Below are 19,029 nucleotides of genomic sequence, written 5' to 3'. Positions count from 1 at the left end.
AAGAAAAATCTATAATTTTGACCCATACAATTTATTGTTGGCTATTGCTACAAATATACCCCCAGAGACTTAACACTGCTTTTGTGCTCCAGGGTCACATATGTTTCTGAACAGCACTAGGAGGTTTTTGTTTTGAAGCACATTTCACATAGCACTACATCTTAGACAGTACTTGTGAAATACCAGACTGCGTTCATTCAATCTGGCCAGTGACACTAATTAGTCCTGGAAGGAAACCAGTTGACAAGCAAAATGTTGGTTTTGCTGCACACTTCATACAATAAATATATGTTGAGTATATTTAAGCAATTTATGTTTTGCCCCAAAAAATAATGCATAGCTGAAACACTTCCAAAGATGAAAACATTCTATGCGTCTTTACCATTCCTGACTATATCTGAGATTTCTCCCAAAATAAGACTCTAAACTAACTTGGTAATAAGACGCTAAACTAAAGCCAGCAGAAAAACTGCACCTTCTTTGCTTGGGGTCCAATGAATCGGTGTAATACTCCCCAGCTCGCACTGATCCCAGTAACGGTTTACTGTCCTCCTCCATGATAAACCCTCATCACCTGTAAAGATGGACAAACACAGAATACTGAGACTGTTCAGCGAGAAAGATGATATCAACACACAAACAGCAAAACAACTTTTTTGACAGGGATGATTAAACATACATGCACATTTTTCCTGTGGAAAAAAAAGATGTATTTGTAGTAACACTTTAAACCCTGCAGATGGATAAGACATGATGAGACATGTCACACACAGACTAAAGCGTCACAAACCAACAGCACAGAGATGCCTGTCCTGAGAGTAATGTGGGGACACTTACACCCCAGATCAACAACTGATACATGCATTATTTATTTATTGATCTGTGTTATGGATTATGGAAAATAAATTATTAAACATACATGCACACACACAGAGATTGCATTGAGGACAATGAATGCCCTCACAAAGACAGATGTACAAGAATGTGTGCGCGCGCGCACTTCATATCAACTGAATTAGGGCAGCAAAACGATTAATTGCAATTAAGTGCATTCAAAATAAAAGTTGTTTACATATTATATGTGTGTGTACTGTGTATATTTATTATGTATATATAAATACACACACACACGTATATTAAGGAAAAACGTTAATATAAATTTTATACAAGTACCGTATATATATATTTTTTTATAAGTATTTTGGCACCTGCCCACACTGCCAAAAGCACCAAAAGTTGGTTAAATGACCATTGTGTTGGTGTGCTTGACTGGCCAGCAAACTCACCAGACCTGAACCCCATAGAGAATCTATTGGGTATTGTCAAGAGGAAAATGAGAAACAAGAGACCAAAAAATGCAGATGAGCTGAAGGCCACTGTCAAAGAAACCTGGGCTTCCATACCACCTCGGCAGTGCCACAAACTGATCACCTCCATGCCACGCCGAATTGAGGCAGTAATTAAAGCAAAAGGAGCCCCTACCAAGTATTGAGTACATGTACAGTAAATGAACATACTTTCCAGAAGGCCAACAATTCACTAAAAATGTTTTTTTTATTGGTCTTATGAAGTATTCTAATTTGTTGAGATAGTGAATTGGTGGGTTTTTGTTAAATGTGAGCCAAAATCATCACAATTAAAAGAACCAAAGACTTAAACTAGTTCAGTCTGCGTGCATTGAATTTATTTAATACACGAGTTTCACAATTTGAATTGAATTACTGAAATAAATGAACTTTTCCACGACATTCTAATTTATTGAGATGCGCCTGTATTTAAGCAATCCACTGTTTGAAAAGAGCAGATAAGCTGAAGCTCTGCTGTTGGAAGGCACTTCTGAAAGTCAGGTGTCATTATATGAGCTCTGCATCTGCTATGAACAACACTCCTTCATATGCAGTGTGTCAATAATAACACTTCTGTTCTCCAGAGGAAACGAACATCTGCAGTTTATATGCAATACACATGATGCCATAAACAGGAAGCTTGAATTATAAACTTACCAAAGTAGACAAAAGCCGACAATCTGTTTTGAAAAGAAAACTCGGTGTTTAAACGGCACGTGCTTTTCAAATGTCGCATGGGATTAGTAGTGCAGATGTCACCGCCACACAACGCACGAGGAACGCGAGGACGCCTTCAAACTACATTACCCATAATTCCAGAGCGGGCGAAGACATGCTGGGAGCAGACCCTTATGAACAAATGCGGGAAAATTTAACAGAAAACTAACGTTTTATATCAAATTAAAATGTGTATTGTATGCATTCTAAGCTTAGTGTATTTTAGTGTTGTTGCATCGTGATTATAGAGTTCATTTGAACGGCAGACAGGTTTTTTTAAAACAAAGAAACACCTCCAGCATATTAATTTGCTAGACAGGACTGGATTTTATGGTCAGATGAAAAAAAAAAAAAAAGAAAAAGAAAAAAAGAGCTTTTTAACAGCAAACACGCAAGATGGGTTTAGCACGCGTGTACAATGAAATATACTGCAGTGTGTTTAATGCTGTGGGACGATTTTTCTGCCAGATCTTAATACTGGATACCTTAATACTAAAATGACCTTACCTTAAATATTAAATACCTATCTTCCAACAGGATGATGATCCAAAACAACCATCAAAACAAATATGCGTCACTGAACACAAAATGAAGCTTCTGCCCTGGCCATCCCTGACCTCTGACCTGAACCCTGTAGAGAATGAGTGAACTGAAGAGAAGCACCAGCATGCAGCCGGAGATCTGAAGGGTCCGGAGTGATTCTAGATGAAGGAATGCTCTCTGACCTCTTCAGATGTTCTCCAAACTCATCAAGCATTATCCAGGTGCATCTCTCATCATAGAAGAGTTTTTTATTTTTTTGTAATTTAATAAAAATAAAAACATTCTAGATTCATTGCACACAAACTGAAATATTTCACTTTTTTTTTTTTTATGATGATGGTTACGACTTGCAGCTTAGGAAAATAAATAATTATCTCGGAAAATTAGAATATTTTCTCAAAGCTCCATCAAAATGTTCAATATCTCCAAAGTAGGTTTCATTCTGTACTCAATACTTGGTTGGGGCTCCTTTTGCATGAATTACTGCTTCAGTGCGGCGTGGCGTGGAGACCATCAGCGTTAGTGAAGCCTTCAGCTCGTCTGGATTGTTGGATCCTTCGTTTCTCATCTTTCTCTTGAAAATATCCCATAGATTCTCCAGTCTACGGGCTTCAGGTCAGGCATGTTGGCTGGCCAATCAAGCACAGTAATATCATGGTCAGCAAAGCACTTGGAAGTGGTTCTGCACTGTGAGCAGGTGCTAAAGTCCTGCTGGAAAATAAATCAGCATCTCCATAAAGCTTGTCAGCAGATGGAAGCATAAAGTGCTCCAGTATCTCCTGGTAGACGACTGCATTGACGCTGGACTTGATAAAACAATGGAGCAACACCAGCAGATGTCACGTCTCCCCAAATCATCACCGACTTCAGAAACTTCACACTGGACTTCAAGCAGCTTGGATTCTGTGCCTCTCCAGTCTTCCTCCAGACCTTGATTTCCAAATGAAGCGCAACATTTACTTTCATCTGAAAAGAGGACTTGAGCACTGAGCAACAGTCCAGTTGTTGTGGCTGCATGCTCTAAACTAGCCCAGGAGGTACCCAGTATTTATACTCGATTAATAAAACCAATCAAGCTCAGAATGGAATATTCACATTTTTTGATACTGAATTTTTTATTTTCCTAAGCTGTAAGTCATAACTATCAGAATAAAAAAAAACTCTTGAAATGTGTGCAATGAATCTAGACTATAAGAAAGTTTGCTTTTTAAAAAACACTACAAAACTTATATTCTAATTTTTTTAGATGCACCTGGTGTATGTTAAGACGCCGAGCGGTTATCTTGGCAAAAGGGAGTATTTTTTGCAAAAAGTATTGAATAAAAGAGTATGATTAATTGTGGCCAGTGTATTTGAGAAAAACTTATTTCATTATGAGATTTCCTCCCCATTTTAAATTCTTATTCAATGAAAAGTTAGATTTTTGTAAATGTTTTAAAATAAAAGATCAACAGGACTAATTATATATTTATTTTCGCTTTTCTTTGATCACATTTACCAAGCGTATGAATAATTTAGCACAAATATATATGCTGTAAACTCAAACTAGTAGCCTCAAACTTATTTTATAGTTACGGAGTTATCGTTTTGTGGCAGGCTCTTGAGTGTTTTTCCTCGAGAGATGCAAGTAAGCTGCATCAATGACAAAGGACTGGACTTCAGTGAGCAATCAGATCGATGAAATGAATGGCTCATCTTTGTCTGCGAGCATCCTAACACCTGCAAACAGGTCTATTACTCTGGCTTCTTCATTGCAGTGCACCACTGCCATCAGCATCCCAAATTTGAGAAGTTGAACTGTATGAATATATAGCAGTATTAATGAAAACGTCTACATTTATGCATACATAACGGACCAGACTAAAGGCCCGTTCACACCAAGCACGATAACAATAAAGATAACGATAAAGATAGATCTAAAATTCTCAATATTAAAGAATAGCATAGTTCACACCACAACTATAACGATAAAGGCACAGGGAAACGATATCGTTGGAATCACTTTCAGAACGATTTACTTGTTTTCTTTTTATTAATTAAAAAAATGTGACCCTCTATCACTGGTTCCCTCTAATCTATTTCTATTCTATCTACTTTAAAAAAACAACAACATTATTTTACAAAAAAGAAATGAATAAAACCCCTTGCTACATGTACGGTGTTAAGCCGCGGTCACATTAGACTTTTCGTTCCATTGACTTCCATTCATACGCATGCAAATGTATCAGACTGGAAACACAAGCCCGTGCGAAGATATTTCGCATTTCGCTGCATAGCAAAGTTCAAGTTTGGTGAACTCTGACCTGCGAATCCGCGTCACATGAATGTGTGAGACCAATAGAAGATCAAGACCTCACAAAGTGACCTCTCGGTACAGAAATGGAGGAATCGGTAATTTTAGCCGTGTCGCATCATCATGCTTTATACAACACAACTTTAAAAGATTACAAAAATCACATAAAAAGAGAAGCGGCTTGGTTTGCGGTGGCAAGGGAAACAGGAGCGGATGGCACGTTTGAACAGTGAAACGTGTAATTTTATGTGATTTTTTATTACATGAGATTTGTATGTGTGCATGTGTGTACTTGATTAACTATACTTGTGACTGATTGTAATCACTTGAATAGAAAATAATTATGACTAGTGAGGATATTTTGGCGTGTGATGTCATATCCTGCTCCCGCTCCTTTTCGTAGCACCATCCGAACGAATTTCACATGCTCAAAGTCTAGTATGACCACGGCTTTAGACTAACAGGTCTTGTCACAGCACTTACATATTGTTGCTCTTTCGTGGGTTTGATTGCTTCTATTGTTCACATTTGTAAGTCACTTTGGATAAAAGCTACATGATTAAATGTAAATGTAATAGTCATAATTAACAATAATATAGAATAATAAATGCTTTAACCTAATGCATAAAATATAAAATTGATCAAATTAAGCTTATTGTAAAGTGTTACCCGTTCATTCAGTGTGGCATCACACTGGATAGTGAAAAACATCTAAAATCATGACCAGTTCCACATAGTGTCAGGACCAGTTCCCTTTATTGAATGAAATTCAAATGAAACACATTCCCTTTATTCATAGAAATTTAACCAAAAATCTTGATATTGAAAATTAACAGAACTGAAACTTGGAATCTGTAGTTGTTATCTCAGCTCTAGATCCTTTGCTTAAGATGAAAAGGTTATTTTACAAGGGGGACGGGGTGGGGGGGGTTCAGACAAACTGTACGAGTGAAGTGCACAATTGACCTCCAACAGGAACTCAGTCAAAAGCTACAGCACAACGATTCTACAGCACTGCCTGTTTAGCCCCATCCACCGATTCTACAGCACTGCCTGTTCAGCCCCACCCACCGATTCTACAGCACTGCCTGTTTAGCCCCGCCCACCGATTCTACAGCACTGCCTGTTTAGCCCCGCCCACCGATTCTACAGCACTGCCTGTTTAGCCCCGCCCACCGATTCTACAGCACTGCCTGTTTAGCCCCGCCCACCGATTCTACAGCACTGCCTGTTTAGCCCCGCCCACCGATTCTACAGCACTGCCTGTTTAGCCCCGCCCACAGATTCTACAGCACTGCCTGTTAAGCCCCGCCCATCGATTCTACAGCACTGCCTGTTAAGCCCCGCCCATCGATTCTACAGCACTGCCTGTTAAGCCCCGCCCATCGATTCTACAGCACTGCCTGTTAAGCCCCGCCCATCGATTCTACAGCACTGCCTGTTAAGCCCCGCCCATCGATTCTACAGCACTGCCTGTTAAGCCCCGCCCATCGATTCTACAGCACTGCCTGTTAAGCCCCGCCCATCGATTCTACAGCATTGCCTGTTAAGCCCCGCCCATTGATTCACACACGTAGCGTAAATAACGAAGGAGGCAACTGCAGGTCTACTCGGAAACCAAACGATAAAAAAAGCTCTGAAGGCATGCTGTGGAAAAACAGTCTTTATATTGCTTTCCTTCTGATCCTAACATTAGGAAAGGGTGGATGAAGCTTAATTTTAATGAAGTACCAGACCGCGGTAAGAACTCGGTCCTTCGTTCACGTCATTTTACCGTGGACTCTTTTACAGACAAGGCACAATTTGATGCGGGATTTTCAGAAAGATTGAAACTAAAAGAATGCTGTGTGACGATATTGGATTCGACAGTAATGTCGCAACACACAAGTGTGAGTAACTTTTTATTAAGTGATCACTATTGCTTTGTCTCATCACAGATCGTTTGATATGAGTATTTATGCATTAACCAAAAATCACAGCAGCGTCCATCTGCAAAGGACGTAGGCTATCAAACATTCACAACTATTAGCCAATCATAGCAGTGCGCGTTTACTTACGAGTCTACAATCCACCACACCTATACACCTATTCAAACAGAGCGTTCTGATGAGGGGGGTCAAAAACAGGACAAAAAATAGCCTATTCCTTCTAAATTATGTTCATTGATGTAAAAATCTTGATAACATAAGTGCACTTCCGAGAACAGCAAAATAAATAAATAAATAAATAAAATACCCAGTCCATTACAGGTGCTGGGCGGTATGATTAAAAGTTTATATCATTGTATTTTTCAAAATTATACCGGTTTCACTGTATATGATGGTATTTATTTTTTCTATGTATGACCGGGTGTTAACCACATTTTCTACTGATTGAGAGAGGAAAAACGTGTTAATCAGGAGTCGCTCTCATTCATAATCGCAACATAGTCTGATAAAATCAACATGCATACCATTTTTTTTACGCACCTCATCCCAAACCTGCTGCAAATTCCAAAACGTCATTTTAGAGCTGATAACAGAGGCTTGAGCCATTGATATGCAGGCTTACGCAGTTATTAATGCAGTCTAATGCGGTTATTAGAGAGAGGGAGAGAGAGAGAGAGATTAAGTGTGTGTGAATACCTGCGTGTCTATGCATCTCTCAGCAGCGTCTACTAATAGCGAATCTTTAAGTTAAACTCCTTCATGAACCTCGCTACTGAGAAATGTCATGTAGCTTTTCAGCTGTGAAACTATTTTACTGATAAATTCGCGGTGCAGCGCTGACAAGAAGTTTGTTCTCCGCGTCTCTGCACTGTGTGCGTTTGTGAGAGAGACTGGGAGAAAGAAAGCCTGATTTCCCTAGCCTACATAAAAAAGGTGGAAAACATGGAAATAGTTTGTCTTTTTTTACCCTATTTGTTATATTTATTTGCTTAATGTCTTGAGCAATGCGTAAATCCAGCCCTGTTAGACGGTAATCGGAAGTTATTACAAACAATCGATGGTGGTTTAAAGTGAGTTTTGAGTAAAAGCGGAATATAAATCTTATTGTCTTATGTAGCATGATGCTACAGTTTGCATGAATGGTCACATAACACGCGCTTTCAGTCGTGTAACGTTAGTATGAACGGACATCAGCATATGATGGGAACTCCACGCAGCTCCCGCGCTACTCTATACTGGTGGTATTACAGTACCACGAGAGCTAAAGAGCAGACTGCTCCGTGCGCTTCGCTCTCGCGGATGATCGATCTGCGCCGCACCTCTAGTCGAACACACCGGCAAGTGCTGCAGGCTTGTTGGCTCACTGACGCGGATTAGATTAACCCCTTCGGTATCGAAATTTGGTACCAAACGACGAGACGTTTTTCGATACTCGATGGTATCAAGGTGCCTAAAAAGTATCGAACTCGATACCCAGCCCTAGTACTGGCGACATCTTCCAACTGAACGATAGCTAAGGTTCATCCAGAAAAAGGTCGCTAGGTTTGTCATTATGTATATTCTATGGAAAAAGCCGCTAAAAGGGTCTGAAAGTTGCTAAATCTAGTACTAAAGTCGTGCTCGTGTGTGTGAGATGCGGGAGCTGATGGCAGGGGGCGGTGGATATTTGTGGCGGTCAGTGTGGATATTGTGGACGAGTTCTTCTGTGGCATCACGTTCTATTAGTTCTACAGCTTCAGTTTCTGAACTTTCACGCTTAGTAACATACAGCCGTTCCCTCACCACAGTGCAACAGTGAAAAGGGACCCCTTTCAAACAGTGTCGCGTTCTGAAAGTTGTTTAAATGACATTTTGCAGTATTTAAAAAATTCATATCAGAAAAATAAACACCGGTATTCAGTATGAACCGTTATACCGCACAGCACTATTCATGACCCCTTTAAAGGTTTCTGTGACCTAATTTAATGACTTGAATATCCGTCAGTTTCTCACAAGGTTATCAAATGGCTTTTGAAATGACTTTTAAAAGCAACATGTTTATGCTTCAATAAGTAAATTGCATATGGATTTTCAGTGAGCCCTCAATGTAAAATAAATCAGAGGTGTATGTATGTGAATGTACCTGTAGATCTGAGCAGTTCAAGCAGCTGGTCTCTCTTGGAGTACTGGTCCACCTGAACGATAGTTTGCTCCACATCACTGCATGCTCCACCAACCACACCAACAGCAAGGAAAATGTAGTCCACTTTCAAAAAATCTGCAGCCATCCTATCATACAACACATGATGCATCGATCATTTATACTGAAGCATCACTCACGAAATAAGAGATGTGCAAAACATTTTCAAAATCATCTAGTTGTGTGGATGACTATTTGATCCGTTTAGAGCCCAGTGTAATTAATCTGGTTTTAGATTTATTTAGCTCTCAGAACTAGTTCAGACGTACTATGATGGTTTTTAGGGATGCACAACAGGTCCTACATAAGATTCAAAACCACATTTTATATTGCCATAATTTTTAACCTGGAAGCTACAAGCGATATAGAATAAATGAGGGACCTCATACGAGTCCATAGTATGGACTAAGCTAATAAGGAGTTATGAATCGGAATCATGTATTGTAGAAAGAGCTATATAAATAAAGGAGGCGACTCATAAAATCTGTATCAATACCCAGCCCTACTGTGCATAATGTACTGTAGCAAAAACTCAAAAGGCAATTGCAGATTTACTTATTTTTCCTAGTGATTTTAAGGGGGATTCATGTCGTTATGGCCAGAAGCATTCAGGCAAAGGCTGAGATGGTTTAGTGCAACGCATTAACTAACGGTCTTGTATGTCAAAAGTTTACTATCTGCATGTCTTTTGTTGCATAAAACTCTGCTTAAATTTTTCTGTTTTCATATATACAGTTTAAATGAATAATTATTCCAAACAAAGTCTAATTAAAAAATTACTTTAAGTCAGTGTTTCCAGAATGTTTGGTTTCAGCCAAGAAATGTATAAATTTAAACGTATAAAATCGCTGAAAATTCTAAAATGTGTACCCATATGCAAACTTCCTGGCCTCCAGATAGATCTGATTGATGAGCTCTCTGGTGGGGGCCACGATTATGGCCTCGGGCTCCTGCACCTCGCTGAACTTGCTGGCTGCCACTCCATCAGCCATCAGCCGCTGTAGGATGGGCAGCAGGAAGGCCGCCTGAGTGATGGCACAGAGCAAGCAAACAGTCAATTATATAAGTAATTACCATCACTGATAAACCACATCAGAATCACAAATTAGCATTTAATAAGAACAGCATGTCATAGAGGGTTGTTCTTGCCGTTTTTCCTGATCCGGTCTGGGCACAAGCCATCAGATCTCGTCCAGCAGAAATAATGGGAATTCCATGTTTCTGGACAGGAGTAGGCTTCACATATCCAGACTTCGTTACATTCTTTCTCAGTGATTCACAAAGTCCTGCCTCATCAAAAGTCTGTAAGAGAGAGCGAGCACATGAGGGACATTTTATTTTGAGGAACTGTGTTGAATTTGTAGCCATTTTGCCCTATTTTCATAGCTTCTATGTAAACAAAACAGCTCGTGGAAATGAGCCTGTGTAGACAATGAAGAATATATTTTTTTCTATCAAACACTTTAAACTGGGAGCCTTTGCAGTTAATTTACAGCTTGAGTGTTACAACCAGTTCCTTATTTATAACGGAAAAGGTGTATCTGGTTAATGCACTAACTGGTTATGTTGTTAATTTATCATCAATATCGTTCATAAGAATTTAAGAACACTAAATTAATTTACATTAACATCGTCTTTCAAAATAAAAAAAATAAAATAAAAATAAAAAAAAAGGATGACATAAATCTGTTTTTGCTGATGCAAGTATGTTAGAAGCGATGCATTGCGATACAAGTGTCAACATGTAACCGATGCACTCTTTTTTTAAATGATGCATCTCTTCGTTAACTTTTATGCCGACGCACTGATGCGAATCGGTGAATCTTACCATCCTTATCCACCTTATTCTTCCCGTAAAATTGGTGCAGCCATTTGTAACTTTTATGGGTCAGGCTCATTCGCTTCCAACTATTTTTAGCTGTACAAAACCACTCGTTTTGCTGCTTGATATTGCAAATTGGTGTGTCTTACCATATTATTTTAATGCATTATCTTAATTAGGAACACACTGGTTGGTAGTGCAAACAGTTTTACCGTTTACTGCACATTGTTATTCTTCTCGTTATTTCCCTACAGCGGCTAATGAACTGGAAGTCTCACCCATAGGCTGTTGACAAGATTTTCTGTGCACCTGAATGTTTGTGCGGGCGCAGCACCAACTCCAAAAAAAGACAAAGTCAGAGAAACAGCAGTAGGCTATAATCGATTATGGTCTATTACTGCATCGATGCAGAATCACCCACCTCTGTATCACAATGCATCAGAAAGGATTAATTTCAACACCCCTATGGGAAACACTGAACTGACGCCATGCGTCACAAAAATGGCAACATGATCGATTTAGTACATACAAATCGCACTGATACTACAACTTCTAATAGTCAAAGTTAAAATGGATTACAAAATATATGCACTAATAACTTACCATAATGGCCTTTGGAGGATTGCTGCCACTCACATCCACAAGGATGTCATCATATTTGTCAAAATTAATGCCTGTGGCATAATGGGAAAATATGGAACTCTCCTCTTCTGGAGGGGGAGGCGGCACATAGACAACCTTGGGTCCTACAAGAAAGAGAAACACGAGGTTAGTTTATTCTGGATATAAAACAAGTAAACTATAACTCCTGCATTGGCTAAAGCAATGACTTGCATTGAAGGAAAATGACCCACCTGCATTTTCACCTGCTTCTTGATCTGGCTTGTCTGATGTTGAGGCTGGACAATTAGGGAAAAAACAAGAAAACTAAGCAAATTTTAAAAAAGCATAAGTTTATTACTTACTAGTTACTATAAATGCAGTAAATTACCCTTGGGAAACACTTCCTCATTCCGGCCTCTGAAACCTACACAGTCATTAAAGAGAGTTCAATTGAACACATAAGATAAAATTACTAATGACTAACAAAAAAAAAACATGATTAAAATGTCACCTCCTCTTCCAAAGCCTCTTTTTCCTGTCTCTTCATCGCCACCACCTTAAAAGCAGGACATAAATATTCAAATGAAATGACATGATTCAGTTGTGATTGGTCAAAGGCAGCTGTGGTCAAACATGTACTATATATAACCTAAACTGTATAATTCACCATTGCCCCAGGCAACTAACTTTCTACATAGCTGTGCTAGATTCACGCCTCATCTCTTCCAGCCACCATCACATCACATTATAACTACAACCAACCATCACGGAAACCCCCACGGAAGCCTCCATGACCTCTTCCTCGGCCTTCACCTCCTTTCCAACCTGCAACAAACAGATGGGCTCCATTAAACATCACGAGTCAAAAATAAATGTCTATTATTCAGGGAAAAAAAATACATTACCCTCATCTGTGCCATTTTCGTCATTTTCTGGAAGATAAACAAGAACAATGTAAACAAAAACAAAAAGAATTATGAAATTGTACACTGATGTAAACAAATTAATCACCTCTTCCAAAGCCTCTTCTCCCAGTCTCTTCATTACCACCTTAAAAACAGGCAATGAACATTAAAATAAAACAAGTCATTGCACAACTTTACTATGATTGGTCAAACATAATTCACCATTGCCTCAGGCACCCAACTTCATACATGCATAGCAGAAAGAGATGACAAGAAACGTGCTTGGCTATTTTTTCACATAAATTACAAATTCAAATTAATTTATTCCAAAAACCAACCATCACGGAAACCACCACGAAAACCACCTCGGAAACCACCGCGACCTCTTCCTTGGCCTTCACCATCTTTCCAACCTGCAACAGAGAGACAGGGTCCATGAAACAAATAAGAGCGTAAGAGTAAAAATAAACATGTCTTGTTTAAAAAAAAAAACAAACAAAAAAAACTTTACCCTCATCGTTGCCATTTTCATCAGTTTCTGAAAAATAATCAAGAACATCATGCAAAAATTCTTATTAAAATGCATACACAAGACTGCACAATAACAGTTAAACTGATAACTAATTATTTTGCTCAATTTATGTCACAATTATTGTTAGGAATTTCGGTAAGCTATACTGCTTTTTAAATACATCATCTGATGTTTATTTTGTGCTATAACTAATAATAGAGTCGCCACCCTGGGTCACATTATCATAAATGTGATGGTCACTTCAAGGAAGTAATTGACCATGTATCCTTCTCTAACAGTCTTGTAGAAAGGGAATTCACCCGAAAAAACCCTTGGTGTGGCGACCCATCCCACAGTGCCCTTCAAGGGCGCAACAATGCCATTTGGAGAGATTTAGTCTCACACTCATGTCTTTTACAGTAAAATGATTTAACCCAGAAAGATTTGGAAGATGCAACAAAACATTGCAATGAGTGAGAAAAGCTTTTAAATGACATCAACATTTTGGAGACAGCTAGTGTTCTTAGAGTATAATATAAAAATTGCCTGAGTCTTAAAACCAGACTTCTGTTGAGGGGAATGAAGGATGAATGTAATATCACCTGATTTAAAGGTATTTCTGAAGCCTCCTCTTCCTCCTCGTGACCCTCCCCTGCCTCCTAAAAACATGTCATATAAGCAATGCTGGTCTAACACGATGTACATAAGCTTACAGCAGATGCACACAAACAACTTTGGATTCAGATTTACAAAGTTTAAATCTGTAGTTCTTTACGCAACCCTCTGAAAAGACTTTTAAAAATATGTAGTTCTGCACCTCCCTAATCAGGGCTGCTTTACAGTCAATGGTTCTCATTCATTAATAATTGGTTAAATTATTCATATTTATACGCACATCCAAATTTCTTAACTTTGTGCATCTAAGATGGGTTTCTTAACCTCGTTTTAACGTTCACTCAAACAAGCATTTTTTTTCATTAATTTAGAATTAATTTGTGGTAAAGTTTTTGTCAATCATGATTTGTTTGTAAACATTCATATGCAGTTTTCACACAAATTTTACGTACAATGTCCTTAGCTAATTGTGCTAAATATTATTTGGAAAGAAACGTGGTCCATATCCACAAGTTAATTCAACTTCACTACAAAGTTGTAATAATTTTTAAACTACAGCACTCGAGTCCTTGTTTCTGATTGACTGAAGCAGCTATTCCACCCACCCCTGAAAAAAACCCTGCACATTTTGTATGTCTCTAATCAAGCACACAAGAATTGAAACGGGCATCTCAGCAAAGGAGACATTCAAAATGCGCCGTGTAGGGGCTCCATGAACAGGGATGAGAAACACTGCTCTTAGGTGTTGATGAAACGCCATCTGTGTGAACGCTCTGATGTAGTTATGCTTTATCATTATTTAATAAAAGTTCACCTACTTACCTCTGCCCCTGAATCCATCACCAGAAGTTGTCTTCCATGAGCTGCCATCAGCATCTACAAACACAAAGACACACTTTAGATCCAAGTTAGAGCTGTATCCTTACATTAGCTTTCAGGGATCATAGTTTCAAATTAGGGATGGGCGATATCTTATTGTTTGCGATATACCAGTAAAGATTCTCCCCACGATAAGAATTAGTCTTCCCGCAATAACGATAAAGCCTGGTTGTTGACATATTTCTGTGCGACCGTGCAGGGCAGCATGGCGGAAGGCGGATGTGAAATTGAGGAGGAATAGATCACTAAACGATGAGCTTACAGTCTGGAACTGGTTTGGTCAGGGCTGTACAGTGCGACAAAAATCGGTCTGAGCCTTGAATAAATGTACTACAGTAGCAGTTTTGCATGTGTACGAGTGTTTACAAACCTGTTGTCCAACAAAGATATCATTTATTGACATCCAAATTAACTTCATAACATCAGACGAGTGTTTGAAATAACTTTGATCAGACGTTGTTTCACATCACAGAATGAGGCAGAAATCATAGTTTTATATTATATACAGTGATAAAGGCTGTCGATTAGAATTGCATTATAAATACACCTCATCCTTAGAAAAATACCCAAGATTGCTTTAACACAGAAAAACCATATAGTGTCTCAATTATATGTTCATTGCCTTCAAGTTTCCTCAGTTAACATTTCTCTATCTGCGTTTTATTCAGCTACAGCGATAATTGGATACCTTGGTCCGTATCAGGGATTTCATGGAGCATCATCAGTGCAACTACTTCTGCAATGCATATGTGGAGTTTCTGCGCAAGGGTGCTCTCTGGTTTCCGGTATGAATTAAATGGTCATTATGTGTGTACTCGCTAAAGCTCACATCACCAGGGTAAAAATAAGAAAGATAATACTTCTCTCTAAACAAACAGGATTTTTAAAACATTTTTGTCTCTTAGTGGATGCATAAGTGGATTCCCTGAATTAACGTCAATGATATCACAATAAATACCAGAAATTATCGTGATATATTTTTAAGCCCATATCGCACATCTCCATTCCAAATCACAACAGAATCCGATATATACTATTTTAAACTTTCATTAATAACGTGAATTGCTTAAGCAATTATTGCTTCTAATAACTTGTGACAACCAACACAGGGCTCCAGACCACTGACTCCCAAAACATAATTAGGAGCCAAAAGATTGACAAATTACAGAATTGCTCAGTGGTTTAGAATAAGAGCTTTGTTTCAATGAGCTGTATTTAGCATTAATTAGATTGAATTTGATGCTCATTCTAAGTGATTCTGATTATATTTGCATTCAGATACCAGAAATACCAGGAGATGGGCTGTTACATGAGGACAGCTGGATAGGGCAACAACCCAGCAGCAGGACCAGTATCTACACACTACGCTTGATTAATTGTGAGATCGTTATCGGCCGATAATCACATTTTATGACTCGATCGGTACTAACTACACTTGGCCGATCTCACGAACTGATCACAATTTGATAAAGTCAACCCGTGACGACGTACATGATGTGTGGGGACAAAAATGATTTGGTCATGTCATTGCCGGTGTGGAAATGCTATGACATTTCAAGAAACAACGAAAAATTTTGCTATTTGTATGTTTTGCATGATGATATGATGAATGGATGGTTCATTTTTAACAGCAGATTCAGTGACGTTAGAGCTGATCTGCACACGTCTGCTGCGCATTACAGCTTCACAGGAACCGGAGCTGATCGCGGCCGCTCTAGTCAGTGCTTGTGTTTATACCGGCCTCACATTTCTGAAGCGGCTCTCCGTGCTGCTTGGCTAAAAACAGTCTTTTGTGAGTTGTCACAGCGTGGAGGATGGAACAAAACCTCGTTGGAAACGTAAGGGATAACGGTAACATAATACGCTGATCGTGTCACCGTTTTGGTCACTAAAACTTTCCGATCAGGCGAAAGCACACACACAAAATAAATCTTCTGCCTGATGGAAAAAAATAAAAATAATAATAATAATAATTTAGTTTATATTTGCATTATTTATGATTTATTTTATCCACCTGCAAATAATCAGAAGCATTTTTTTATTACCAGACCAGCAGGATTAACGGTGCAGCACCCATGGATATACCCGTGATCTAACCGTTTTGTTCTTTCAGTACTTTATTTTTTCATCTTCAGTCTTATATTGGACAGTATGAAAGGGGTCATATGATGTTGCTAAAAATAACTTTATTTTGTGTATTTGGTGTAATGAAATGTGTTTATTCGGTTTATGGTTCAAAAAGCACATTTTCCCACATACTGTACATTGTTTCTCCTCTATGCCCCGCCTTTCTGAAACACGTTGATTTTTACAAAGCTCATCGGTCTGAAAAGCGAGGTGTGCTCTGATTGGCCAGCTATCCAGTGCGTTGTGATTGGCCGAATACCTCAAGCGTGAGACGGAAATGTTACGCCCCTCACCATACTGTGATGATGCCCTGTACGGCCAGAACGACGAGACAAAAACATTAAAACCCATTATAAACAAGGCATTTGTTGCATCCAGTGGAGACATAATTATGGATTACAATGACTTATACTGTCTTTTTACGCATTGCGTTGCATCGCGCCGTCTAAACATAAAACCATGTCTGCATTTGTGATCGGAGAAATGACAAACAACAAGTGCTACTCTACACTAGGGCTGTGCGATTTGGGGGAAAATATAAAATCAAGTCAATTATTAAAGTATTACATATGTTACATAGGCTGATTTATTCATTTTAAGTCTTTGGGATTTTAAGAGCAAGTGGAAAATGTGCCGAAGGTTTCATTTCATCCAAGTGAAATTAGCAAGCAGTTAGACCGAATTTACATTCGTTTTAAACGCGGAGCCAGGCGCGAGTCGACAGGTCGCGCGTGTACGCCTCATCCATACTGCCAGATGTGCTCGTGGAGACTTGCGGAGCCGGGTGTGAGTATAAACGAGCATTACGAGACAGGCTGCGTGAGTGCGGCAAGCATGAACGGCTCGTCCGTGACGCGGGATTCGCGCCGCGTGGGGCAGAGAGGAGCGAGTATGAGAAGCATTCACAGATTCAAGCTCTTCTGAATTGGGAATAGCGAACATGCATTATAAACTTATTTCAAATGAATCTGTTGGGGGGATAAAGTGTGTAAGATAACGTTTACATACTAACAAAACATCTAAGAATGTATCTTTCATTCTCCAGTACTGAAAACAGAACCGATAAGGGAGCTTTTGATATGCGCTGTGATGCAGCTCTTGCAAATTACCCATTTTGTTTGTTGTCTCATTTCGAAGCTTAAGTTGCATACGTTTTTCTTTAGTATTAATTTGCCTAACTATCGATCTGACCCAGTAACTGCCTAACTGACCCACTATTTTATTTTTTAATGGTGGGTGTTTACGCAGTTGGCTAGAGCAGTGCTGATTGGGGAGGTGCGCTCACTCTATTGGTTAGTAAGGCTGCAACTCAAGGCTGGCAGTCATGCATATGCTCTGGAACAGAGTAATATCGCGTCCACATCGCAGGCTTTGCGATTAGCAAATCGCGATTTTGATTCAATTTCGATTAATCGCACAGCCCTACTCTACACTGCCCAAAACTCGCATTTTGAATGGTCAGTGGCAAATTCTTTAAATATAAAAAACATACTTAAAGTCTGTGAGTCAGAACAGCCGGCATTGTAGTCTACTCTCCCAGGATCAGGAAACAGTCCTCCATAAAATGTGCTGCACACATCTGTATATTTGGGTTGACGTGTTCTGGAACAGTGTTTTAAATACAACTTAACCACTGATTTCTAGTCGTGTCCTCTTTTGGAAGACCAAACAAAGTAGTTTCGCTTTCATAACGAAGCACACAGCGTCTTCACGACATGGCGGCGGCGGAAACAATACTACAGCGAGAATAAAAGTTACGCCTTCTTTCTTTGCGTGAACATTTGGGCGGCGTTATGCAAATCTTCCCACATAGTGATGTAGACATGTGGGGGCATGTTAGAACGAGGCGTTTTAGGTAGGCGTGGCTGACTCTTAACTTTTATAAAGAATATCTCTTTGGATTTGAGACTTTAATCTTTACAACTTTACAGATCTTCTTTATGCACCAAGAGCTTGTAACACTCCAAAGAGAAAGAAAAAATTGAAATGGCATCATATGACCCCTTTAAGTTACATCAGACTTCTCAATTTTAGGAGATTAAACGTTTATTTTGTCCTCCAGTTTACTATTGGATAATGTTTAAATAAACCTTGTGGGTTAGATCAGACTGCTCCATTTTGTTTGTATTTATTTTTGTCTTATATTAAGTATCCTGATATACAATGTTATGCATAAACCCCATTTTAAAGCCATATTAAAATGTTCACTGTATAAGGAATACTTTTTGAGATTATTTATATAACATTACATATGTTATATAAAGCTTGAAGAATCAGAATCGGCATCGGCTGATCACCATGACAAGAAATCTGTAATAGGTATCGGCTGCAAAAATCCTGATCAGAGCATCCCTTCTAGTAAATTTTAAAAGCACATTTGTAGCACATTTTTGACAATTTTAAGTTGTGTTCTGGAGCCTTGCAACACAGAAATTCCCTTCAGGATTCCAGAACAAATTCATAGAAACAGCCCTAGAGAAAAATGGAAACAAACCTTCATTGTTTGCCTTCCTGATTCCTGTACTTCCTACAAACAAAAAGCATTTTGTGAATGGTTACTC

General features: G+C 38.9%; 2 protein-coding genes across 2 annotated transcripts in view; both read right to left on the bottom strand.

Annotated features, from left to right (window-relative positions):
• The window catches only part of LOC107566906 (sodium-coupled neutral amino acid transporter 9-like), a 19,204-nt gene extending 17,144 nt beyond the window's left edge, over positions 1-2,060 (bottom strand). The window contains exons 1-2 of the mRNA XM_016252474.1: positions 2,004-2,060; positions 476-574 (exon numbers count right to left, since the gene is read on the bottom strand). Of these exons, the coding sequence (XP_016107960.1) occupies positions 476-558 (83 nt within the window). The 5' untranslated portion in view covers positions 559-574; positions 2,004-2,060. The remainder of the gene's footprint in view (positions 1-475; positions 575-2,003) is intronic.
• A 7,803-nt stretch (positions 2,061-9,863) lies between these two features.
• LOC107566899 (probable ATP-dependent RNA helicase DDX4) overlaps positions 9,864-19,029 on the bottom strand; it is a 20,362-nt gene continuing 11,196 nt past the window's right edge. The window contains exons 6-18 of the mRNA XM_016252465.1: positions 14,285-14,338; positions 13,450-13,506; positions 12,848-12,874; positions 12,675-12,749; positions 12,443-12,481; positions 12,337-12,363; positions 12,194-12,256; positions 11,943-11,987; positions 11,820-11,855; positions 11,683-11,727; positions 11,432-11,574; positions 10,156-10,308; positions 9,864-10,031 (exon numbers count right to left, since the gene is read on the bottom strand). Coding sequence (XP_016107951.1) covers positions 9,864-10,031; positions 10,156-10,308; positions 11,432-11,574; positions 11,683-11,727; positions 11,820-11,855; positions 11,943-11,987; positions 12,194-12,256; positions 12,337-12,363; positions 12,443-12,481; positions 12,675-12,749; positions 12,848-12,874; positions 13,450-13,506; positions 14,285-14,338 — 932 coding nt within the window. The remainder of the gene's footprint in view (positions 10,032-10,155; positions 10,309-11,431; positions 11,575-11,682; positions 11,728-11,819; positions 11,856-11,942; positions 11,988-12,193; positions 12,257-12,336; positions 12,364-12,442; positions 12,482-12,674; positions 12,750-12,847; positions 12,875-13,449; positions 13,507-14,284; positions 14,339-19,029) is intronic.

This window comes from Sinocyclocheilus grahami, unplaced genomic scaffold (assembly GCF_001515645.1).
Source record: "Sinocyclocheilus grahami isolate Dianchi unplaced genomic scaffold, SAMN03320097.WGS_v1.1 scaffold1111.1, whole genome shotgun sequence".
Taxonomy (NCBI): domain Eukaryota; kingdom Metazoa; phylum Chordata; class Actinopteri; order Cypriniformes; family Cyprinidae; genus Sinocyclocheilus; species Sinocyclocheilus grahami.
Note: the sequence above shows the minus strand (reverse complement) of the source record. Positions and strands in the feature narration are given on the sequence as shown.